The 23,832-nt window shown below is 48.2% G+C and overlaps 1 protein-coding gene across 1 annotated transcript in view; it reads right to left on the bottom strand.

The window, feature by feature from the left end:
* LOC123740272 (E3 ubiquitin-protein ligase RNF19A) overlaps positions 1 to 23,487 on the bottom strand; it is a 41,795-nt gene extending 18,308 nt beyond the window's left edge. The window contains exons 1-2 of the mRNA XM_045714120.2: positions 22,776 to 23,487; positions 8,575 to 8,783 (exon numbers count right to left, since the gene is read on the bottom strand). Of these exons, the coding sequence (XP_045570076.2) occupies positions 8,575 to 8,783; positions 22,776 to 23,446 (880 nt within the window). The 5' untranslated portion in view covers positions 23,447 to 23,487. The remainder of the gene's footprint in view (positions 1 to 8,574; positions 8,784 to 22,775) is intronic.
* Positions 23,488 to 23,832: the final 345 nt, after the last annotated feature.

Here is a 23,832-nt window from a genome sequence, read left to right as displayed (position 1 = left end):
TGGGACCACCTCTCCTAAAGCCAGGCCCACCTCTCCTAAAGCCAGGCCCACCTCTCCTAAAGCCAGGCCCACCTCTCCTAAAGCCAGGCCCACCTCTCCTAAAGCCAGGCCCACCTCTCCTAAAGCCAGGCCCACCTCTCCTAAGCCCCACCTCTCCTAAAGCCCCACGGCTCCTAAAGCCCCTCCTCTCCTAAAGCCCCACCGCTCCTAAAGCCCCACCTCTCCTAAAGCCAGGCCCACCTCTCCTAAAGCCAGGCCCACCTCTCCTAAAGCCAGGCCCACCTCTCCTAAAGCCAGGCCCACCTCTCCTAAAGCCAGGCCCACCTCTCCTAAAGCCAGCCCCACCTCTCCTAAAGCCAGCCCCACCTCTCCTAAAGCAAGCACCACCTCTCCTAAAGCAAGCACCACCTCTCCTAAAGCCAGCCCCACCTCTCCTAAAGCCCCACCTCTCCTAAAGCCCCACCTCTCCTAAAGCCCCACCTCTCCTAAAGCCCCACCTCTCCTAAAGCCCCACCTCTCCTAAAGCCCCACCTCTCCTAAAGCCCCACCTCTCCTAAAGCCCCACCTCTCCTAAGCCCCACCTCTCCTAAAGCCCCACCTCTCCTAAAGCCCAGACACACACCCTCTACTTCATCTAGAACATTCCAACCTACCTTCTAATTGCCTGAGGCAGCATCCCGGTTCTCACCTGGCCACACGTGGACCTTTGTGAGTTCTGGTTAGGTGAGAGGTAATATAAGGTGCTGGATCGTAGAGGGATTTGATCTGGTTTGAAGTTGTGAGTTCTGGTTAGGTGAGAGGTAATATAAGGTGCTGGATCGTAGAGGGGATTTGATCTGGTTTGAAGTTGTGAGTTCTGGTTAGGTGAGAGGTAATATAAGGTGCTGGATCGTAGAGGGATTTGATCTGGTTTGAAGTTGTGAGTTCTGGTTAGGTGAGAGGTAATATAAGGTTCTGGATCGTAGAGGGATTTGATCTGGTTTGAAGTTGTGAGTTCTGGTTAGGTGAGAGGTAATATAAGGTGCTGGATCGTAGAGGGATTTGATCTGGTTTGAAGTTGTGAGTTCTGGTTAGGTGAGAGGTAATATAAGGTGCTGGATCGTAGAGGGGATTTGATCTGGTTTGAAGTTGTGAGTTCTGGTTAGGTGAGAGGTAATATAAGGTGCTGGATCGTAGAGGGGATTTGATCTGGTTTGAAGTTGTGAGTTCTGGTTAGGTGAGAGGTAATATAAGGTGCTGGATCGTAGAGGGATTTGATCTGGTTTGAAGTTGTGAGTTCTGGTTAGGTGAGAGGTAATATAAGGTGCTGGATCGTAGAGGGGATTTGATCTGGTTTGAAGTTGTGAGTTCTGGTTAGGTGAGAGGTAATATAAGGTGCTGGATCGTAGAGGGGATTTGATCTGGTTTGAAGTTGTGAGTTCTGGTTAGGTGAGAGGTAATATAAGGTTCTGGATCGTAGAGGGATTTGATCTGGTTTGAAGTTGTGAGTTCTGGTTAGGTGAGAGGTAATATAAGGTGCTGGATCGTAGAGGGGATTTGATCTGGTTTGAAGTTGTGAGTTCTGGTTAGGTGAGAGGTAATATAAGGTGCTGGATCGTAGAGGGGATTTGATCTGGTTTGAAGTTGTGAGTTCTGGTTAGGTGAGAGGTAATATAAGGTGCTGGATCGTAGAGGGATTTGATCTGGTTTGAAGTTGTGAGTTCTGGTTAGGTGAGAGGTAATATAAGGTTCTGGATCGTAGAGGGGATTTGATCTGGTTTGAAGTTGTGAGTTCTGGTTAGGTGAGAGGTAATATAAGGTTCTGGATCGTAGAGGGGATTTGATCTGGTTTGAAGTTGTGAGTTCTGGTTAGGTGAGAGGTAATATAAGGTTCTGGTAGAGGGGATTTGATCTGGTTTGAAGTTGTGAGTTCTGGTTAGGTGAGAGGTAATATAAGGTTCTGGTAGAGGGGATTTGATCTGGTTTGAAGTTGTGAGTTCTGGTTAGGTGAGAGGTAATATAAGGTTCTGGATCGTAGAGGGGATTTGATCTGGTTTGAAGTTGTGAGTTCTGGTTAGGTGAGAGGTAATATAAGGTTCTGGATCGTAGAGGGGATTTGATCTGGTTTGAAGTTGTGAGTTCTGGTTAGGTGAGAGGTAATATAAGGTGCTGGATCGTAGAGGGGATTTGATCTGGTTTGAAGTTGTGAGTTCTTGGTTTTAGCTGTATATGCCAGTTGACCATGTTTCTTGGTAGTTTAAGGGTTAACTTGTGTTTGATCATGTTGACATTGCATCCTAACTTGTTGTATATCAGCTTCCTTATTAAATATGGCATTGAGTTCCTTTGTCCATGGGTAGTTGTGTGTTTTACAGTGCACTCGGAAAGTATTCCTTGACATTTTCCACATTATGTTACGTTACAGCCTTATCCTAAAATGGATTACATTGATGAGGGGAAAAACAATCTACACACAATACCCCATAATGACAAAGCAGAAACAGGTTAAAAAATGTTTTGCAAATATATAAAAAAAAATAACTGAAGTATTCAGACCGTTTACTCAGTACTTTGTTGAAGCACCTTTGGCAGCGATTACAGCCTCGAGTCTTCTTGGGTACGACGCTACAAGCTTGGCACACATTTTTCTCTGCAGATCCTCTCAAGCTCTGTCAGGTTGGATGGGGAGCGTCGCTGCACAGCTATTTTCAGGTCTCTCCAGAGATGTTTGATCAGGTTCAAGTCCGGGCTCTGGCAGGGCCATTCAAGGACACTCAGAGACTTGTCCCGAAGCCACTCCTGCATTGTCTTGGCTGTGTGCTTAGGGTCGTTGTCCTGTTGGAAGGTGAACCTTCACCCCAGTCTGAGGTCCTGAGTTCTCTGGAGCAGGTTTTCATCAAGGATCTCTCTGTACTTTACTCCGGTCATCTTTCTCTCGATCCTGACTAGTCTCCCAGTCCCTGCAGCTGAAAAACATCCCCACAGCATGATGCTACCACCACGCTTCACCGTAGGGATGGTGCCAGGTTTCCTCCAGATGTGATGCTTGGCATTCAGGCCAAAGACTTACATTTTAGTTTAATCAGACCGGAGAATCTTGTTTCTCATGGTCAGAGTCCTTCAGGTGCCTTTCGGCAAACTCCAAGCGGGCTGTCATGTGCCTTTTACTGAGGAGTGGCTTCCGTCTGGCCACTCTACCATAAAGGCCTTGATTGGTGGAGTGCTGCAGAGATGGTTGTCCTTCTGGAAGGTTCAGAGGAACTCTGGAGCTCTGTCAGAGTGACCATCAGTTTCTTGGTCACCTCCCTGACCAAGGCCCTTCTCCCCCTGATTGCTCAGTTTGGCCGGGCGGCCAGCTCTAGGAAGAGTCTTGGTGGTTCCAAACTTCTTCCATTTAAGAACGATGGAGGTCACTGTGTTCTTGGGGACCTTCAAGGCTGCAGAATTGGTCTGGTGCCCTTCCCCAGATCTGTGCTCGACACAATCCTGTCTCGGAGCGCTACGGACAATTCCTTCGACCGCATGGCTTGGTTTCTCCTCTGACATGCACTGTCAACTGTGGGACCTCATATAGACAGGTGTGTTGCCTTTCCAAATCATGTCCAATCAATTGAATTTACCACAGGTGGACTTTAATCAAGTTGTAGGAACATCTCAAGGATGATCAATGGAAACAGGATGCACCTGAGCTCAATTTAGTCTCATAGCAAAAAGGTCTGAATACTTATGTAAATAAGGTATCTGTTTTTTATTTTTAATACATTTGCTAACATTTCTAAAAACCTGTTTTTTTTTTGCTTTGTCATGAAGTATTGTGTGTAGATTGATGAGAGGGAAAAAAAACACAAATGTAATCCATTTTAGAATAAGGCTGTAACGTAACAAAATGTGGAAAAAGTCAAGGGGTCTGAATACTTTCCTGAATGCGCAGTATCCCAGATGAAAACCTTGTTTGTTATTCTGTCCTCTGCCATATCGATAAGACGGTTCCATAACCTAATCATTTCACCACTGTCTTATTTCACAGGGCTCCATGTTCCCTTCCACAGGAGAGCTAAACTCAGCAACAGCAAAAAACAAAGATGTCCTCTCACTGTCAACTGCGTTTATTTTCAGCAAACTGAACATGTGTAAAATATTTGTATGAACATAACAAGATTCAACAACTTAACAAGTTCCAGACATGTGACTAACAGAAATTGAATAATGTGTCCCTGAACAAAGGGGGGGGTCAAAATCAAAAGTAACAGTCAGTATCTGGTGTGGCCACCAGCTGCATTAAGTACTGCAGTGCATCTACTCCTCATGGACTGCACCAGATTTGCCAGTTCTTGCTGTGAGATGTTACCCCACTCTTCCACCAAGGCACCTGCAAGTTCCAGGACATTTCTGGGGGGGAAATGGCCCTAGCCCTCACCCTCCGATCCAACAGGTCCCAGACATGCTCTGGGATTGAGATCCGGGCTCTTCGCTGGCCATGGCAGAACACTGACATTCCTGTCTTGCAGGAAATCGCGCACAGAACGATCAGTATGGCTGGTGGCATTGTCATGCTGGAGGGTCATGTCAGGATGAGCCTGCAGGAAGGGTACCACATGAGGGAGGAGAAAGTCTTCCCTGTAACGCACAGCGTTGAGATTGCCTGCAATGACAACAAGCTCAGTCTGATGATGTGTAGTGGTAATGTCGTCCACAGTCAGGGTTTAAGGCCTGCAGTAGTAATGTTGTCTACAGCCAGGGTTTAAGGCCTGCAGTAGTAATGTCATCTACAGCCAGGGTTTAAGGCCTGCAGTAGTAATGTTGTCTACAGCCAGGGTTTAAGGCCTGTAGTAGTAATGTCGTCTACAGCCAGGGTTTAAGGCCTGTAGTAGTAATGTTGTCTACAGCCAGGGTTTAAGGCCTGTAGTAGTAATGTTGTCTACAGTAGTAATGTCGTCTACAGCCAGGGTTTAAGGCCTGCAGTAGTAATGTCGTCTACAGTCAGGGTTTAAGGCCTGCAGTAGTAATGTCGTCTACAGCCAGGGTTTAAGGCCTGTAGTAGTAATGTTGTCTACAGCCAGGGTTTAAGGCCTGCAGTAGTAATGTTGTCCACAGCCAGGGTTTAAGGCCTGTAGTAGTAATGTTGTCCACAGCCAGGGTTTAAGGCCTGCAGTAGTAATGTCGTCTACAGCCAGGGTTTAAGGCCTGCAGTAGTAATGTTGTCTACAGCCAGGGTTTAAGGCCTGTAGTAGTAATGTTGTCTACAGCCAGGGTTTAAGGCCTGCAGTAGTAATGTTGTCTACAGCCAGGGTTTAAGGCCTATAGTAGTAATGTCGTCTACAGCCAGGGTTTAAGGCCTGTAGTAGTAATGTTGTCTACAGCCAGGGTTTAAGGCCTGTAGTAGTAATGTCGTCTACAGCCAGGGTTTAAGGCCTGTAGTAGTAATGTCGTCTACAGCCAGGGTTTAAGGCCTGCAGTAGTAATGTTAGCCAGGGTTTAAGGCCTGTAGTAGTAATGTCGTCTACAGCCAGGGTTTAAGGCCTGTAGTGGTAATGTTGTCTACAGCCAGGGTTTAAGGCCTGTAGTAGTAATGTTGTCTACAGCCAGGGTTTAAGGCCTGTAGTAGTAATGTTGACTACAGCCAGGGTTTAAGGCCTGTAGTAGTAATGTTGACTACAGCCAGGGTTTAAGGCCTGCAGTAGTAATGTCATCTACAGCCAGGGTTTAAGGCCTGCAGTAGTAATGTGTCTACAGCCAGGGTTTAAGGCCTGTAGTAGTAATGTCGTCTACAGCCAGGGTTTAAGGCCTGTAGTGGTAATGTTGTCTACAGCCAGGGTTTAAGGCCTGTAGTAGTAATGTCGTCTACAGCCAGGGTTTAAGGCCTGTAGTAGTAATGTTGACTACAGCCAGGGTTTAAGGCCTGTAGTAGTAATGTTGTCCACAGCCAGGGTTTAAGGCCTGTAGTAGTAATGTTGTCTACAGCCAGGGTTTAAGGCCTGTAGTAGTAATGTCGTCTACAGCCAGGGTTTAAGGCCTGCAGTAGTAATGTTGTCTACAGCCAGGGTTTAAGCCTGCAGTAGTAATGTTGTTTACAGCCAGGGTTTAAGGCCTGCAGTAGTAATGTTGTCTACAGCCAGGGTTTAAGCCTGCAGTAGTAATGTTGTTTACAGCCAGGGTTTAAGGCATGTAGTAGTAATGTTGTCTACAGCCAGGGTTTAAGGCCTGCAGTAGTAATGTTGTCTACAGCCAGGGTTTAAGGCCTGTAGTAGTAATGTTGTCTACAGCCAGGGTTTAAGGCCTGCAGTAGTAATGTCATCTACAGCCAGGGTTTAAGGCCTGCAGTAGTAATGTCATCTACAGCCAGGGTTTAAGGCCTGCAGTAGTAATGTCTACAGCCAGGGTTTAAGGCCTGTAGTAGTAATGTCGTCTACAGCCAGGGTTTAAGGCCTGTAGTGGTAATGTTGTCTACAGCCAGGGTTTAAGGCCTGTAGTAGTAATGTTGTCTACAGCCAGGGTTTAAGGCCTGCAGTAGTAATGTTGTCTACAGCCAGGGTTTAAGGCCTGCAGTAGTAATGTTGTCTACAGCCAGGGTTTAAGGCCTGCAGTGGTAATGTTGTCTACAGCCAGGGTTTAAGGCCTGCAGTAGTAATGTTGTCTACAGCCAGGGTTTAAGGCCTGTAGTAGTAATGTCGTCTACAGCCAGGGTTTAAGCCTGCAGTAGTAATGTTGTCTACAGCCAGGGTTTAAGGCATGTAGTAGTAATGTTGTCTACAGCCAGGGTTTAAGGCCTGCAGTAGTAATGTCGTCTACAGCCAGGGTTTAAGGCCTGTAGTAGTAATGTTAGCCAGGGTTTAAGGCCTGTAGTAGTAATGTTAGCCAGGGTTTAAGGCCTGTAGTAGTAATGTTGTCTACAGCCAGGGTTTAAGGCCTGCAGTAGTAATGTTGTCTACAGCCAGGGTTTAAGCCTGCAGTAGTAATGTTGTCTACAGCCAGGGTTTAAGGCCTGTAGTAGTAATGTTGTCTACAGCCAGGGTTTAAGGCCTGCAGTAGTAATGTTGACTACAGCCAGGGTTTAAGGCCTGCAGTAGTAATGTCATCTACAGTTTGTGGTCATCCAGGAAATTGTTCAGCACTTACGGACTGACTGGGCAGATGGTTCCCAGCCTGCAGGTCCAGTTTCCCGTGTTCTCCCCTTGGGATCCGGAAACCGTTTTAATCATCCTCCCATTTCCCGAGAAATGTAGAAATCTCTCCCAGCCGGGATCTCTCGTAGGAGTGTTCTGAAGTGGAGTTTGATGATTCCATCTGTGTGGGACTTGGCCGATCTGATGAACAATCTCTCAAATGTTTGGCTGTTTTGCAGATGTTGCTTCAGCTGGGGGAGGACATCCACTTTATCTTCGACCCCCCCCCCCCTCAGAAATGTAACGGTGGCCAGCAGCTCTTCCACCTGCTCCCAGCACAGACCCTTGGTGAGCAGCTCCTGCTCCCAGCACAGACCCTTGGTGAGCAGCACCTGCTCCCAGCACAGACCCTTGGTGAGCAGCTCCTGCTCCCAGCACAGACCCTTGGTGAGCAGCACCTGCTCCCAGCACAGACCCTTGGTGAGCAGCACCTGCTCCCAGCACAGACCCTTGGTGAGCAGCACCTGCTCCCAGCACAGACCCTTGGTGAGCAGCTCCTTCACCTTTTCTGCTGTATCTTCGTTGTCCCCATAAGGTTATATAGATAGGTATTATAGATACTGTACACGTCTGGGTACAACCTGTTTAAGTTGGGTTCTATTTTTGGGTCGTTCAAATTTTTTTCCACAATACTATCCGGTCTTGGTCTCCGGAGTGCTGTTTCCAGGTCAATACCATCGCGGATTTCTTTGGGTTTTCTGCTTCAAAATCGGTTTTCTTCATGACAGTTAGACGGTCTGTGAGCAGCTTCTCCGGGTTGTCACGGAGACTGTTCACCGGGTTGTCATGGAGACTGTTCACCCGGGTTGTCACGGAGACGGTTCACCTTCCTGTTTATGTGATTTAGATGGTCTATGAGCAGCTTCTCCAGGTTGTCATGGAGACTGTTCACCCGGGTTGTCACGGAGACTGTCCACCTTCCTGTTTATGTGATTTAGACGGTCTACGAGCAGCTTCTCCAGGTTGTCATGGAGACTGTTCACCTGGTTGTCACGGAGACTGTTCACCTTCCTGTTTATGTGATTTAGATGGTCTACGAGCAGCTTCTCCAGGTTGTCACGGAGACGGTCCACCTTCCTGTTTATGTGCATTGTGTCCATTGAACAGCTTCAGATCTTTCACTATACCAGCGGCCTGGTTTTGACCTTAGCGAGTTTCCTTCAGGGTTATTTTCTGTCAGACTCTTTAAGCAGCAGACTGCTCACGGTCGGTTATTAACATGACCTACTGGTTTTAAAAAGTCATTCAAGTAACTTTAGGAAGTTTAAAAACAACGGGTTTACATACTTGTTTTGAACGTTTTGTGTTTGGTTCAAAGCATCTCTCTTAGACCGAAACTGGTGTGTGTGTGTGTGTGTGTGTGTGTGTGTGTGTTCATCTCTCTTGGTGTGTGTGTGTGTGTGTGTGTGTTCATCTTGTATGCGTGAGTTACCTGCAGCGCCACTCTCCTGGCTGTAGCTAAGAGACGAGGAGCTGAAGGTGAGCAGCCTCAGGCTCTGGGCTCTCTGCTGCCGCGCCGCATCACACGTCTGGTCGGGGTGCCACAGCTGCTTACAGTGGTAGCAGAAGTCCGTGTCACAACCCTCACGCCCACACGTGATCTTAGGACAGCTGGCGCAGCCAAAGGCAATGACTGCATACCTAGAGGGGTGGGGGGGGGAGAAACAGGTCAGGGATCCACCTTGACTACAGGACAGAAAGGGATACAATGCTCTCTGTACAGGTGTCTGCCTGAGTCCTCTGAACAAACCCCTGTTTTCAGCCTGGCTCATTCAGCTTCCTGAACAAATCTAGCTGCATTAAATCTCTCTCCCTCTCTCTCTCCCTCCCCATTCTCTCTCTCTCCCTCCCTCCCCCTCTCTCCTTCCCTCCCTCCCTCCCTCTCCCCCATCTCCATCTCCCCCTCCATCTCTCTCTCCCTCCCTCTCCCCCTCCCTCCCTCCCTCTCCCTCCCTCTCCCCCTCCCTCCCTCCCTCTCCCCCTCCCTCCCTCCCTCCCTCCCTCCCTCCCTCTCCTCAGACAGAACCAATGTCTCTATGTCTATACTAAATGGTCAAAGTCATCGATCACGTCACATCATTCATTCCTATGTGAAGACCAGTAACGAGATTTACGCTGAGACTCAAGATTTTTCACAAAATAATAATAATAAAAAAATAAAAAAATGTATGCCAAGCAATGGATATTGTTTTGTATACATTTCAAAGTGAAAAATCTGAGACAGTGTAATTACATTAGCATTAAATTGCACGCGTTTGAAGTCAAGGAAGTGATATTGCAGGCTGGCTCAGTGCTGCCCCCCTCTCACTGATTAACTCTAGTTAAAGGCCGACCAGGGTACTGCAGGCTGGCTCAGTGCTGCCCCCCCCTCACTGATTAACTCTAGTTAAAGGCCGACCAGGGTACTGCAGGCTGGCTCAGTGCTGCCCCCCTCTCACTGATTAACTCTAGTTAAAGGCCGACCAGGGTACTGCAGGCTGGCTCAGTGCTGCCCCCCTCTCACTGATTAACTCCAGTTAAAGGCCGACCAGGGTACTGCAGGCTAGCTCAGTGCTGCCCCCCCCTCTCACTGATTAACTCTAGTTAAAGGCCGACCAGGGTACTGCAGGCTGGCTCAGTGCTGCCCCCCTCTCACTGATTAACTCCAGTTAAAGGCCGACCAGGGTACTGCAGGCTGGCTCAGTGCTGCCCCCCTCTCACTGATTAACTCCAGTTAAAGGCCGACCAGGGTACTGCAGGCTGGCTCAGTGCTGCCCCCCTCTCACTGATTAACTCCAGTTAAAGGCTGACCAGGGTACTGCAGGCTGGCTCAGTGCTGCCCCCCCCTCTCACTGATTAACTCTAGTTAAAGGCCGACCAGGGTACTGCAGGCTGGCTCAGTGCTGCCGTCACATCAGAGGGGGTCTCACTGATTAACTCCAGTTAAAGGCTGACCAGGGTACTGCAGGCTGGCTCAGTGCTGCCCCTCTCTCACTGATTAACTCTAGTTAAAGGCCGACCAGGGTACTGCAGGCTAGCTCAGTGCTGCCCCCCCTCTCACTGATTAACTCCAGTTAAAGGCCGACCAGGGTACTGCAGGCTAGCTCAGTGCTGCCCCCCCCCTCTCACTGATTAACTCCAGTTAAAGGCCGACCAGGGTACTGCAGGCTGGCTCAGTGCTGCCCCCCCCTCACTGAATAACTCCAGTTAAAGGCCGACCAGGGTACTGCAGGCTGGCTCAGTGCTGCCCCCCCCTCACTGATTAACTCCAGTTAAAGGCTGACCAGGGTACTGCAGGCTGGCTCAGTGCTGCCCCCCCCTCACTGAATAACTCCAGTTAAAGGCCGACCAGGGTACTGCAGGCTGGCTCAGTGCTGCCCCCCTCACTGATTAACTCCAGTTAAAGGCCGACCAGGGTACTGCAGGCTGGCTCAGTGCTGCCCCCCCCTCACTGAATAACTCCAGTTAAAGGCCGACCAGGGTACTGCAGGCTGGCTCAGTGCTGCCCCCCTCACTGATTAACTCTAGTTAAAGGCCGACCAGGGTACTGCAGGCTGGCTCAGTGCTGCCCCCCCCTCACTGATTAACTCTAGTTAAAGGCCGACCAGGGTACTGCAGGCTGGCTCAGTGCTGCCCCCCCCTCACTGATTAACTCCAGTTAAAGGCCGACCAGGGTACTGCAGGCTGGCTCAGTGCTGCCCCCCTCACTGATTAACTCCAGTTAAAGGCCGACCAGGGTACTGCAGGCTGGCTCAGTGCTGCCCCCCCCTCACTGATTAACTCCAGTTAAAGGCCGACCAGGGTACTGCAGGCTGGCTCAGTGCTGCCCCCCTCTCACTGATTAACTCCAGTTAAAGGCCGACCAGGGTACTGCAGGCTGGCTCAGTGCTGCCCCCCCTCACTGATTAACTCCAGTTAAAGGCCGACCAGGGTACTGCAGGCTGGCTCAGTGCTGCCCCCCCCTCACTGATTAACTCCAGTTAAAGGCCGACCAGGGTACTGCAGGCTGGCTCAGTGCTGCCCCCCCCTCACTGATTAACTCCAGTTAAAGGCCGACCAGGGTACTGCAGGCTGGCTCAGTGCTGCCCCCCTCTCACTGATTAACTCTAGTTAAAGGCCGACCAGGGTACTGCAGGCTGGCTCAGTGCTGCCCCCCCCTCACTGATTAACTCCAGTTAAAGGCCGACCAGGGTACTGCAGGCTGGCTCAGTGCTGCCCCCCTCACTGATTAACTCCAGTTAAAGGCTGACCAGGGTACTGCAGGCTGGCTCAGTGCTGCCCCCCCTCACTGATTAACTCCAGTTAAAGGCCGACCAGGGTACTGCAGGCTGGCTCAGTGCTGCCCCCCTCACTGATTAACTCCAGTTAAAGGCTGACCAGGGTACTGCAGGCTGGCTCAGTGCTGCCCCCCCCCTCACTGAATAACTCCAGTTAAAGGCCGACCAGGGTACTGCAGGCTGGCTCAGTGCTGCCCCCCCTCACTGATTAACTCCAGTTAAAGGCGACCAGGGTACTGCAGGCTGGCTCAGTGCTGCCCCCCCCTCTCACTGATTAACTCTAGTTAAAGGCCGACCAGGGTACTGCAGGCTGGCTCAGTGCTGCCCCCCTCTCACTGATTAACTCCAGTTAAAGGCTGACCAGGGTACTGCAGGCTGGCTCAGTGCTGCCCCCCCCTCTCACTGATTAACTCCAGTTAAAGGCCGACCAGGGTACTGCAGGCTAGCTCAGTGCTGCCCCCCTCTCACTGATTAACTCTAGTTAAAGGCCGACCAGGGTACTGCAGGCTGGCTCAGTGCTGCCCCCCTCACTGATTAACTCCAGATAAAGGCCGACCAGGGTACTGCAGGCTGGCTCAGTGCTGCCCCCCTCTCACTGATTAACTCTAGTTAAAGGCCGACCAGGGTACTGCAGGCTGGCTCAGTGCTGCCCCCCTCACTGATTAACTCCAGTTAAAGGCCGACCAGGGTACTGCAGGCTGGCTCAGTGCTGCCCCCCCCTCACTGATTAACTCCAGTTAAAGGCCGACCAGGGTACTGCAGGCTGGCTCAGTGCTGCCCCCCTCACTGATTAACTCCAGTTAAAGGCTGACCAGGGTACTGCAGGCTGGCTCAGTGCTGCCCCCCCCTCACTGATTAACTCCAGTTAAAGGCCGACCAGGGTACTGCAGGCTGGCTCAGTGCTGCCCCCCTCACTGATTAACTCCAGTTAAAGGCTGACCAGGGTACTGCAGGCTGCCACTAGCTACTAAATTATCCTTAGAACTTCTGTGTGCAATTTTTTTAAATAAATCACTGCAAGGACATACATCTGATGTATCAGAAGCAGTTATTGGTACCATGATTATCTTTGAAATGTGTTTTCATTCACATCGCTATAACGATGCCTGCAGTCTCACGTTCGGCCTTGAACTTTGTGGCTTTAATGAGAAAGGGGGGGGGTCAGTCGTTCTCACCTGGCCAGACGACAACATCCTGTCAGAAAGCGCTCCAGGCTGGATCATTGGCAGGGCGTGGACATTAACACCCGCCAAATACATATAATATAAATACAAATAAATAAATAAAATGATAAATATATTGGTAGTTAAGAATGTCTCTTTCACCAGCCACGTTGGGCGGGTGGTTATTCTGCAAGGCGCTACGAATAAAAACAGTCCCCCCCCCAAAAAAAAAACGAAGTAATGAATGAACACGTGTGAGTCGGGTTAGAATGCTGCAGTTTTTTGGGTTTTCAAAGTGTTTCTGCCGTTTTGTTTCATTAGATGCTGATCGCACATAGAAATAGAGATCCCAGATCCCCCCCCCCACCCTCACACTGCCTGACAGGGGGAGATGTGTGCAATGATAAGACTCGTTTTTGGAGGCGCTAGGCACGCACAGGCCTTAAAAGTTGGTCTAATTTACTGGAAAGTTGACAAAGTGACACTTTGTCCTTGTGTTTCTTGGCTATTTACATTGTTTTGTTCACCAAGCTCCGTTGTTTTTTTCCCCCCACGTTAGTTTGGGAGTCTGCTGCTTCAACTGATTGTGAACGCGAACGCCTCAGTCAGTACCCTAATCTCTCTCTCTCTCACACACACACACACACACACACACACACACACACACACACACACACACACACACACACACACACACACACACACACACACACACACACACACACACACACACACACACACACACACACACACACACACACACACACACACACACACACACACACACACACACACACACACACACACACACACGTGACAGGCCTCGACCTCGAGCGGTCCCGTTAGCTCAGGGCAGCTAAACATTGTCTCTGATATTTTTATTAAAAGACAAAAAAAAGTAATTAAGTTCAGTAATATACCACATTACTTCATACTAATACATTTCTGGGTTTTTTAATGTAATTATGACGAAACAAATATTTTGTCTGGTAAAAACTAATCTGAGTGGCTGGTAGACCAAAAAGTTTATTTTAAGCCCTGATCAGTGGTGATGGAGGCTGGCTCAGTGAGGACCAGGACTCTTAGAGCTCCTCTCTGGTAGGAGAGAGAGGGGAGGCCCAGGGCTCTTAGAGCTCCTCTCTGGTAGGAGAGAGAGGGGAGGCCCAGAACTCTTAGAGCTCCTCTCTGGTAGGAGAGAGAGGGGAGGACCAGGGCTCCTCTCTGGTAGAAGAGAGAGGGGGGAGGCCCAGGACTCTTAGAGCTCCTCTCTGGTAGGAGAGAGAGGGGGGAGGCCCAGGACTCTTAGAGCTCCTCTCTGGTAGGAGAGAGAGGGGAGGCCCAAGGTTGCTGGTTCGAATCCACGAGCAGACTAGGTGGAATAAAAAATATATTGATGTGTCCTTGAGCAAGGCACTGCTTGTGTAAAATCGCTCTGGATAAGAGCATCTGCTAAATGATTTAGACAGTAGGCTAATGGATGGACCATCGGCCCTCTCACACCACTGAGGGAGGCCTCGTCTCTCCTTCCTCGCTCCTTCCTCTCCTTTCCAGCAGGTCAATGACTAACAGACAGCAGCCGCAGCTCCAGCCAAAGTCCATTCTTACTCAGTCAGCAGGTTTAGGGGGGGAAGAAAAAGCCTGTTTTAAAAAGGCCTAACAGAACGGTTGGTTGTTGCTGTCTCATGTTAATAGCATCACGGAGGACGGTTGGTTGTTGCTGTCTCATGTTAATAGCATCACGGAGAACGGTTGGTTGTTGCTGTCTCATGTTAATAGCATCACGGAGGACGGTTGGTTGTTGCTGTCTCATGTTAATAGCATCACGGAGGACGGTTGGTTGTTGCTGTCTCATGTTAATAGCATCACGGAGGACGGTTGGTTGTTGCTGTCTCATGTTAATAGCATCACGGAGGACGGTTGGTTGTTGCTGTCTCATGTTAATAGCATCACGGAGGACGGTTGGTTGTTGCTGTCTCATGTTAATAGCATCACGGAGGACGGTTGGTTGTTGCTGTCTCATGTTAATAGCATCACGGAGGACGGTTGGTTGTTGCTGTCTCATGTTAATAGCATCACGGAGGACGGTTGGTTGTTGCTGTCTCATGTTAATAGCATCACGGAGGACGGTTGGTTGTTGCTGTCTCATGTTAATAGCATCACGGAGGACGGTTGGTTGTTGCTGTCTCATGTTAATAGCATCACGGAGAACGGTTGGTTGTTGCTGTCTCATGTTAATAGCATCACGGAGAACGGTTGGTTGTTGCTGTCTCATGTTAATAGCATCACGGAGGACGGTTGGTTGTTGCTGTCTCATGTTAATAGCATCATGGAGAACGGTTGGTTGTTGCTGTCTCATGTTAATAGCATCACGGAGGACGGTTGGTTTGGCCCATAGTGAGACAGGGAGAAGAGGACCGGGAGGACGGTTGGTTGTTGCTGTCTCATGTTAATAGCATCACGGAGGACGGTTGGTTTGGCCCATAGTGAGACAGGGAGAAGAGGACCGGGAGGACGGTTGGTTGTTGCTGTCTCATGTTAATAGCATCACGGAGAACGGTTGGTTGTTGCTGTCTCATGTTAATAGCATCACGGAGGACGGTTGGTTGTTGCCGTCTCATGTTAATAGCATCACGGAGGACGGTTGGTTGTTGCCGTCTCATGTTAATAGCATCACGGAGGACGGTTGGTTGTTGCCGTCTCATGTTAATAGCATCACGGAGAACGGTTGGTTGTTGCCGTCTCATGTTAATAGCATCACGGAGAACGGTTGGTTGTTGCCGTCTCATGTTAATAGCATCACGGAGAACGGTTGGTTGTTGCCGTCTCATGTTTATAGCATCACGGAGAACGGTTGGTTGTTGCCGTCTCATGTTAATAGCATCACGGAGAACGGTTGGTTGTTGCCGTCTCATGTTAATAGCATCACGGAGGACGGTTGGTTGTTGCAGTCTCATGTTAATAGCATCACGGAGGACGGTTGGTTGTTGCTGTCTCATGTTAATAGCATCACGGAGGACGGTTGGTTGTTGCTGTCTCATGTTAATAGCATCACGGAGGACGGTTGGTTGTTCTTGTCTCATGTTAATAGCATCACGGAGGACGGTTGGTTGTTGCTGTCTCATGTTAATAGCATCACGGAGGACGGTTGGTTGTTGCTGTCTCATGTTAATAGCATCACGGAGGACGGTTGGTTGTTGCTGTCTCATGTTAATAGCATCACGGAGGACGGTTGGTTGTTGCTGTCTCATGTTAATAGCATCACGGAGGACGGTTGGTTGTTGCTGTCTCATGTTAATAGCATCACGGAGGACGGTTGGTTGTTGCTGTCTCATGTTAATAGCATCACGGAGGACGGTTGGTTGTTGCTGTCTCATGTTAATAGCATCACGGAGGACGGTTGGTTGTTGCTGTCTCATGTTAATAGCATCACGGAGGACGGTTGGTTGTTGCTGTCTCATGTTAATAGCATCACGGAGGACGGTTGGTTGTTGCTGTCTCATGTTAATAGCATCACGGAGGACGGTTGGTTGTTGCTGTCTCATGTTAATAGCATCACGGAGGACGGTTGGTTGTTGCTGTCTCATGTTAATAGCATCACGGAGGACGGTTGGTTGTTGCTGTCTCATGTTAATAGCATCACGGAGGACGGTTGGTTGTTGCTGTCTCATGTTAATAGCATCACGGAGAACGGTTGGTTGTTGCTGTCTCATGTTAATAGCATCACGGAGAACGGTTGGTTGTTGCTGTCTCATGTTAATAGCATCACGGAGGACGGTTGGTTGTTGCTGTCTCATGTTAATAGCATCACGGAGGACGGTTGGTTGTTGCTGTCTCATGTTAATAGCATCACGGAGGACGGTTGGTTGTTGCTGTCTCATGTTAATAGCATCACGGAGAACGGTTGGTTGTTGCTGTCTCATGTTAATAGCATCACGGAGAACGGTTGGTTGTTGCTGTCTCATGTTAATAGCATCACGGAGGACGGTTGGTTGTTGCTGTCTCATGTTAATAGCATCACGGAGGACGGTTGGTTGTTGCTGTCTCATGTTAATAGCATCACGGAGGACGGTTGGTTGTTGCTGTCTCATGTTAATAGCATCACGGAGGACGGTTGGTTGTTGCTGTCTCATGTTAATAGCATCACGGAGGACGGTTGGTTGTTGCTGTCTCATGTTAATAGCATCACGGAGGACGGTTGGTTGTTGCTGTCTCATGTTAATAGCATCACGGAGGACGGTTGGTTGTTGCTGTCTCATGTTAATAGCATCACGGAGGATAGTTGGTTTGGCCCATAGTGAGACAGGGAGAAGAGGACCGGGAGGACGGTTGGTTTGGCCCATAGTGAGACAGGGAGAAGAGGACCGGGAGGACGGTTGGTTTGGCCCATAGTGAGACAGGGAGAAGAGGACGGTTGGTTTGGCCCATAGTGAGACAGGGAGAAGAGGACCGGGAGGACAGTTGGTTTGGCCCATAGTGAGACAGGGAGAAGAGGACGGTTGGTTTGGCCCATAGTGAGACAGGGAGAAGAGGACGGTTGGTTTGGCCCATAGTGAGACAGGGAGAAGAGGACCGGGAGGACGGTTGGTTTGGCCCATAGTGAGACAGGGAGAAGAGGACCGGGAGGACGGTTGGTTTGGCCCATAGTGAGACAGGGAGAAGAGGACCGGGAGGACGGTTGGTTTGGCCCATAGTGAGACAGGGAGAAGAGGACCGGGAGGACGGTTGGTTTGGCCCATAGTGAGACAGGGAGAAGAGGTCCGGGAGGACGGTTGGTTTGGCCCATAGTGAGACAGGGAGAAGAGGACGGTTGGTTTGGCCCATAGTGAGACAGGGAGAAGAGGACCGGGAGGACAGTTGGTTTGGCCCATAGTGAGACAGGGAGAAGAGGACGGTTGGATTGGCCCATAGTGAGACAGGGAGAAGAGGACCGGGAGGACGGTTGGTTTGGCCCATAGTGAGACAGGGAGACGAGGACGGTTGGTTTGGCCCATAGTGAGACGGAGGGTTGAGTGTGTGGTTTGGCCCATAGTGAGACAGGGAGAAGAGGACCGGGAGGACGGTTGGTTTGGCCCATAGTGAGACAGGGAGGGTTGAGTGTGTGGGTTTTGGCCCATAGTGTAGCCAGTCTCTCTCCTGCTCCAGCCCTGTACTCTTGACACACAGCCCCACCCAGCCCAGCAGGGCTAAAGTTCAGCTGGAACCATCGGCCCCTCCTTCCCAGAGCTGGCTGCTCCAACATGTGCGTTCTCTCCTCTCAGTCAGTCCCTCTCTACAGGCTGGATTCTGGACTGACCTCAAGTTCCCCAAATCCCCTCTGACCAGCAGCGCTTTCAACTTCACGGTGAAACCAGACAGCAATACAGAAACACTCTGACTACAGAGCTGTCGTTAGTAGTAAACATTACATGAAATGTCGTCCAATACTTGTTCAGCGAGTCAGAGGCAGCAAGTTGTTGTGCCAGACACCAAGCAACCTGAGTCGTGTGGCGGCCATCTCATCAACACAAATCATTCATATTTCCTGATGTTCAGAGATAAACCTGATACATGTGAGAAGGCATTAAAACACTCAATAGCTTTCCTGGCTTCATTATGATCTTTCAACAACAACAACAACAACAAAAAATGGCGTCAGCCAATTGTGAACATGTTCTCTCTTTATCTTGTACCGGAATAGCCCTAAAACGATCCTTATTGATATGAAGTGTCATAACACCCCTAAAACTATCCTTATTGATATGAAGTGTCATAGCACCCCTAAAACTATCCTTATTGATATGAAGTGTCATAACACCCCTAAAACTATCCTTATTGATATGAAGTGTCATAACACCCCTAAAACAATCCTTATTGATATGAAATGTCATAACACCCCTAAAACAATCCTTATTGATATGAAGTGCCATAACACCCCTAAAACGATCCTTATTGATATGAAGTGCCATAACACCCCTAAAACTATCCTTATTGATATGAAGTGTCATAACACCCCTAAAACTATCCTTATTGATATGAAGTGTCATAACACCCCTAAAACTATCCTTATTGGTATGAAGTGTCATAACACCCCTAAAACGATCCTTATTGATATGAAGTGTCATAACACCCCTAAAACGATCCTTATTGATATGAAGTGTCATAGCACCCCTAAAACTATCCTTATTGATATGAAGTGTCATAGCACCCCTAAAACAATCCTTATTGATATGAAGTGTCATAACACCCCTAAGACTATCCTTATTGATATGAAGTGTCATAACACCCCTAAGACTATCCTTATTGATATGAAGTGTCATAACACCCCTAAAACTATCCTTATTGATATGAAGTGTCATAACACCCCTAAGACTATCCTTATTGATATGAAGTGTCATAACACCCCTAAGACTATCCTTATTGATATGAGGTGTCATAACACCCCTAAAACTATCCTTATTGATATGAAGTGTCATAACACCCCTAAAACAATCCTTATTGATATGAAGTGTCATAACACCCCTAAAACTATCCTTATTGATATGAAGTGTCATAGCACCCCTAAAACTATCCTTATTGATATGAAGTGTCATAACACCCCTAAAACAATCCTTATTGATATGAAATGTCATAACACCCCTAAAACAATCCTTATTGATATGAAGTGCCATAACACCCCTAAAACGATCCTTATTGATATGAAGTGCCATAACACCCCTAAAACTATCCTTATTGATATGAAGTGTCATAACACCCCTAAAACTATCCTTATTGATATGAAGTGTCATAACACCCCTAAAACTATCCTTATTGGTATGAAGTGTCATAACACCCCTAAAACGATCCTTATTGATATGAAGTGCCATAACACCCCTAAAACGATCCTTATTGATATGAAGTGTCATAGCACCCCTAAAACTATCCTTATTGATATGAAGTGTCATAGCACCCCTAAAACAATCCTTATTGATATGAAGTGTCATAACACCCCTAAGACTATCCTTATTGATATGAAGTGTCATAACACCCCTAAGACTATCCTTATTGATATGAAGTGTCATAACACCCCTAAAACTATCCTTATTGATATGAAGTGTCATAACACCCCTAAGACTATCCTTATTGATATGAAGTGTCATAACACCCCTAAGACTATCCTTATTGATATGAGGTGTCATAACACCCCTAAAACTATCCTTATTGATATGAAGTGTCATAACACCCCTAAAACAATCCTTATTGATATGAAGTGTCATAACACCCCTAAAACTATCCTTATTGATATGAAGTGTCATAACACCCCTAAAACTATCCTTATTGATATGAAGTGTCATAACACCCCTAAAACTATCCTTATTGATATGAAGTGTCATAACACCCCTAAAACTATCCTTATTGATATGAAGTGTCATAACACCCCTAAAACTATCCTTATTGATATGAAGTGCCATAACACCCCTAAAACTATCCTTAATGATATGAAGTGTCATAACACCCCTAAAACTATCCTTAATGATATGAAGTGTCATAACACCCCTAAAACTATCCTTATTGGTATGAAGTGTCATAACACCCCTAAAACTATCCTTATTGATATGAAGTGCCATAACACCCCTAAAACTATCCTTATTGATATGAAGTGTCATAACACCCCTAAAACAATCCTTATTGACATGAAGTGCCATAACTTGTGTGACCAATAAAAAATAAGGAGAAATTGGACATCCTTGTTTAGTTCCGCATCTAATGTTGAATCTCTGAAGTTTCATGGGATAATTTAACAGAGCTGTTACTATTATTGTAAAGTGTCTTAATTATATTGGACCAAAACCCCCCCAAAAATCGAAGAGTCTCAAAAAAATAAAATAATAGCAGCAAATAAATAGTTGGGCTTTCCTACAATGTTCTTGTATAATATCTTTGGCATCCATCTTGAAATGATCCTCTTCCAACAGTCTACTATTGAGTTTCCAATAACTCTTCAGTTTATTAACTTCAGATCCATTCATATTGAAAGATAAGAATATAACTTTATGATCAGTAAGAATTGGATGGTTCAATAGATACCTTGACTACAGTGTTATCTAATGAATTAGAAGTGAATTCAGTACCCAAAACCATACCACCATCTTTTGCTGTTAATTGTCAATCTGATGATTTTCCATTTCTTTTTGTTCTGGAAGTTTCCATGGAACATTAGACAAGCTAGTTTTTGAGCTAGCTGGCGGATATGGCTAACTTAATTGTTTTAGAGGTGAATAACTTGCAGAAAGTTATCAATTACTTTGGTAAACAAACTAAACCATATTCATACGGGGATTTATGACCTTAGAAATGATCAAATTGTCATATTTGGGTAAGAAAATCCAATAATTCCTTCAGCTACCAAAAAAATGTATCTGCACTGACCACCATCTGCTCAGGATTGTTTTCTTGTTGGAAGGTGAACCTTCGTCCATGTCTGAGGTCCTGAGTGCTCTGGAGCAGGTTTTCATCAAGGATCTCTCTGTACTTTACTCCGTTCATCTTTGCCTCGATCCTGACTAGTCTCCCAGTCCCTGCCGCTGAAAAACATCCACACAGCATGATGCTGCCACCACCACCATGCTTCACCGTAGGGATGGTGCCTGGTTTCTTCCAGACGTGATGCTTGGCTTTCAGGCCAAAGACTTCAATCTTGGTTTCATCAGACCAGAGAATCTCGTTTCTCATGGTCTGAGAGTCCTTTAGGTGCCTTTTGGCAAACTCCAAGCGGGCTGTCATGTGTCTTTTACTGAGGAGTGGCTTCCGTCTGGCCACTCTACCATAAAGGCCTGATTGGTGGAGGGCTGCAGAGATGGTTGTCCTTCTGGAAGGTTCTCCCATCTCCACAGAGGAACTCTGGAGCTCTGTCAGAGTGACCATCAGTTTCTTGGTCACCTCCCAGACCAAGGCCCTTCTCCCCCGATTGCTCAGTTTGGCCGGGCGGCCAGCTCTAGGAAGAGTCTTGGTGGTCCCAAACTTCTTCCATTTCAGAATGATGGAGGCCACTGTGTTCTTGGGGACCTTCAATGCTGCAGAAATGGTCTGGTGCCCTTCCCCCAGATCTGTGCCTCGACACAATCCTGTCTTGGAGATCTACAGACAATTCCTTCGACCTCATGGCTTTGTCTTTCGAAATCATGTCCAATCAATTGAATTTACCACAGGTGGACTCCAATCAAGTTGTAGAAACATCAAGGATGTTTAATGGAAACAGGATGCACCTGAGCTCAATTTACAGTCTCATAGCAAAGGGTCTGAATACTTGTTTTCGCTTTCTCCTTATGGGGTATTGTGATGTCATTATGGGGTATTGTGATGTCATTATGGGGTACTGTGATGTCATTATGGGGTATTGTGATGTCATTATGGGGTATTGTGATGTCATTATGGGAGTATTGTGATGTCATTATGGGGTATTGTGATGTCATTATGGGGTATTGTGATGTCATTATGGGGTATTGTGATGTCATTATGGGGTATTGTTTGTAGATTGTTGCAGATTTAAAATAAAATGTTTTATCCATTTTAGAAAAGGTGCCGTAACAACATTTTGAAAAACTTCAAGGGGTCTGAATACTTTCCGAAGGCACTGTATGCGCGGTGTCCCTCAGGGCAGTTGCCTTGGGCTGTTACTCTTTTTTTTACAAATGATTTGCCCCTTGTCTTAAAATAAGCTAAAATGACTTTGTATGCTGATGATTGCACACTCTTCACATCAGCACCTACAGCCAGTTAGCTCACAGACTCTTAGCAAGGAGTTACAGACAGTGTCAGAATGGGTAGTTAACAATAAAATTGGGTTAAAATACATCAAAAACCAAAAGCATTGTATTTGGTTCAAAGCCTTCTCTTAGACCAGTGGTCACCAACCTTTTCTGAGTCAAGATCACTTTAAGTAAAAATGCAAGTCGAGATATACCGCTCAACATTAACCAATTAAAAACAGCAATGAGGTTTGTGCAGTAGGCTACATGCCCAATACATTATCACTGCACATTGCCTGAGGTTCTTACCAGCAGTCTGCCCTGTGTGTGTCTGTCTGAGCTCAGGTTCTTACCAGCAGTCTGCCCTGTGTGTGTCTGTCTGAGCTCAGGTTCTTACCAGCAGTCTGCCCTGTGTGTGTCTGAGCTTCTTACCAGCAGTCTGCCCTGTGTGTGTCTGAGCTTCTTACCAGCAGTCTGCCCTGTGTGTCTGAGCTGAGCTGAGCTTCTTACCCGCAGTCTGGGGCGGGGCACCAGCGGCAGTCTGGGTCGGCCACCAGCCATCGCCTCAACATGAACTCCTCGTACTTCTCCATGAGGGGCTGGTCTCCCAGGATGATGCGGATGTCGTGGGGGTTGAACCTCTCAGAGCACTCTGGACAGCTGATGTTGACGCGCGACTCACTGATCTCTATCCGTAAGTATTGGCGCAGGCAATCAGCACAGGAGCGGTGGTGGCAGGTCATGATGTCTGGGAAACTGTCCCGAGAGTGACGTAGAAGGCACAGAGGGCACTCGAGCAGCTCTCGACCCCGGGAGGAAGAGGAGGAGGAGGAGGAGGAAGAGGACGCCCCGAGGGAGGAGGAGGTGCAGGCAGCTCCTGCTACTGAGAAGGCAGAGTTCTTATCGTTTAGCATGAGGTCTGAGTGGGTGCCGTCTGTGCTGGCGATGCCATCCACCCCTCCTTCTCCTCCTCCTCCTCCTCCTCCTCCTCCTCCTCCTCCTCCTCCTCCTCCTCGGAGCTCCTTGGACTTCCTCTTGGGGTCCCGGCGCCGTCTGAACAGGTTCCCCACGGACAGGCGTCTCTTCTTGGGGGCCTTCTTGACGGAAGGCAGGCTGACTGAGGAGGAGGACTGAAGGTCCCGGTCAGAGTCCATGGTTTGGTGCTTCTGAAGGTTCATCATGTCTCCAGAGGGATTCTGGGGGGGGGGGGGGGGGGCGCTGCCCAACCCCTCACATGGACAGGGTTAGGGAGGCCGGGGGAGGCCGGGGGGGGGGAGAGACTGGGGGTGGGGACGGGGGAGAGGGGAAGGGGGACAGGTGTCTAGGGAGGCACGCAGGGTTTAAGCCATGGTGGTTGTCGTCAGTCCTTTCCTGGGTCTTCGGGGCTCAGAGGGGCTCCTTGTTCTGTCAGTCTGAGGAGAAACGAGACGGAACAAACTGTTAATAAATATTAAAAACACCAAGCATCTACGTCCCCCGCTACCGTCCAGCGTACCGTCCCCCGCTACCGTCCCCCGTTACCGTCCAGGTTACCGTCCCCCGCTACCGTCCAGCGCACCGTCCCCCG

This window comes from Salmo salar, unplaced genomic scaffold (assembly GCF_965601325.2).
Source record: "Salmo salar unplaced genomic scaffold, fSalSal1 ptg000245l, whole genome shotgun sequence".
In the NCBI taxonomy this organism is placed as follows: Eukaryota; Metazoa; Chordata; class Actinopteri; order Salmoniformes; family Salmonidae; genus Salmo; species Salmo salar.
The sequence above is the reverse complement of the archived record's forward strand: the minus strand, read 5'-3'. Positions and strand labels throughout refer to the sequence as shown.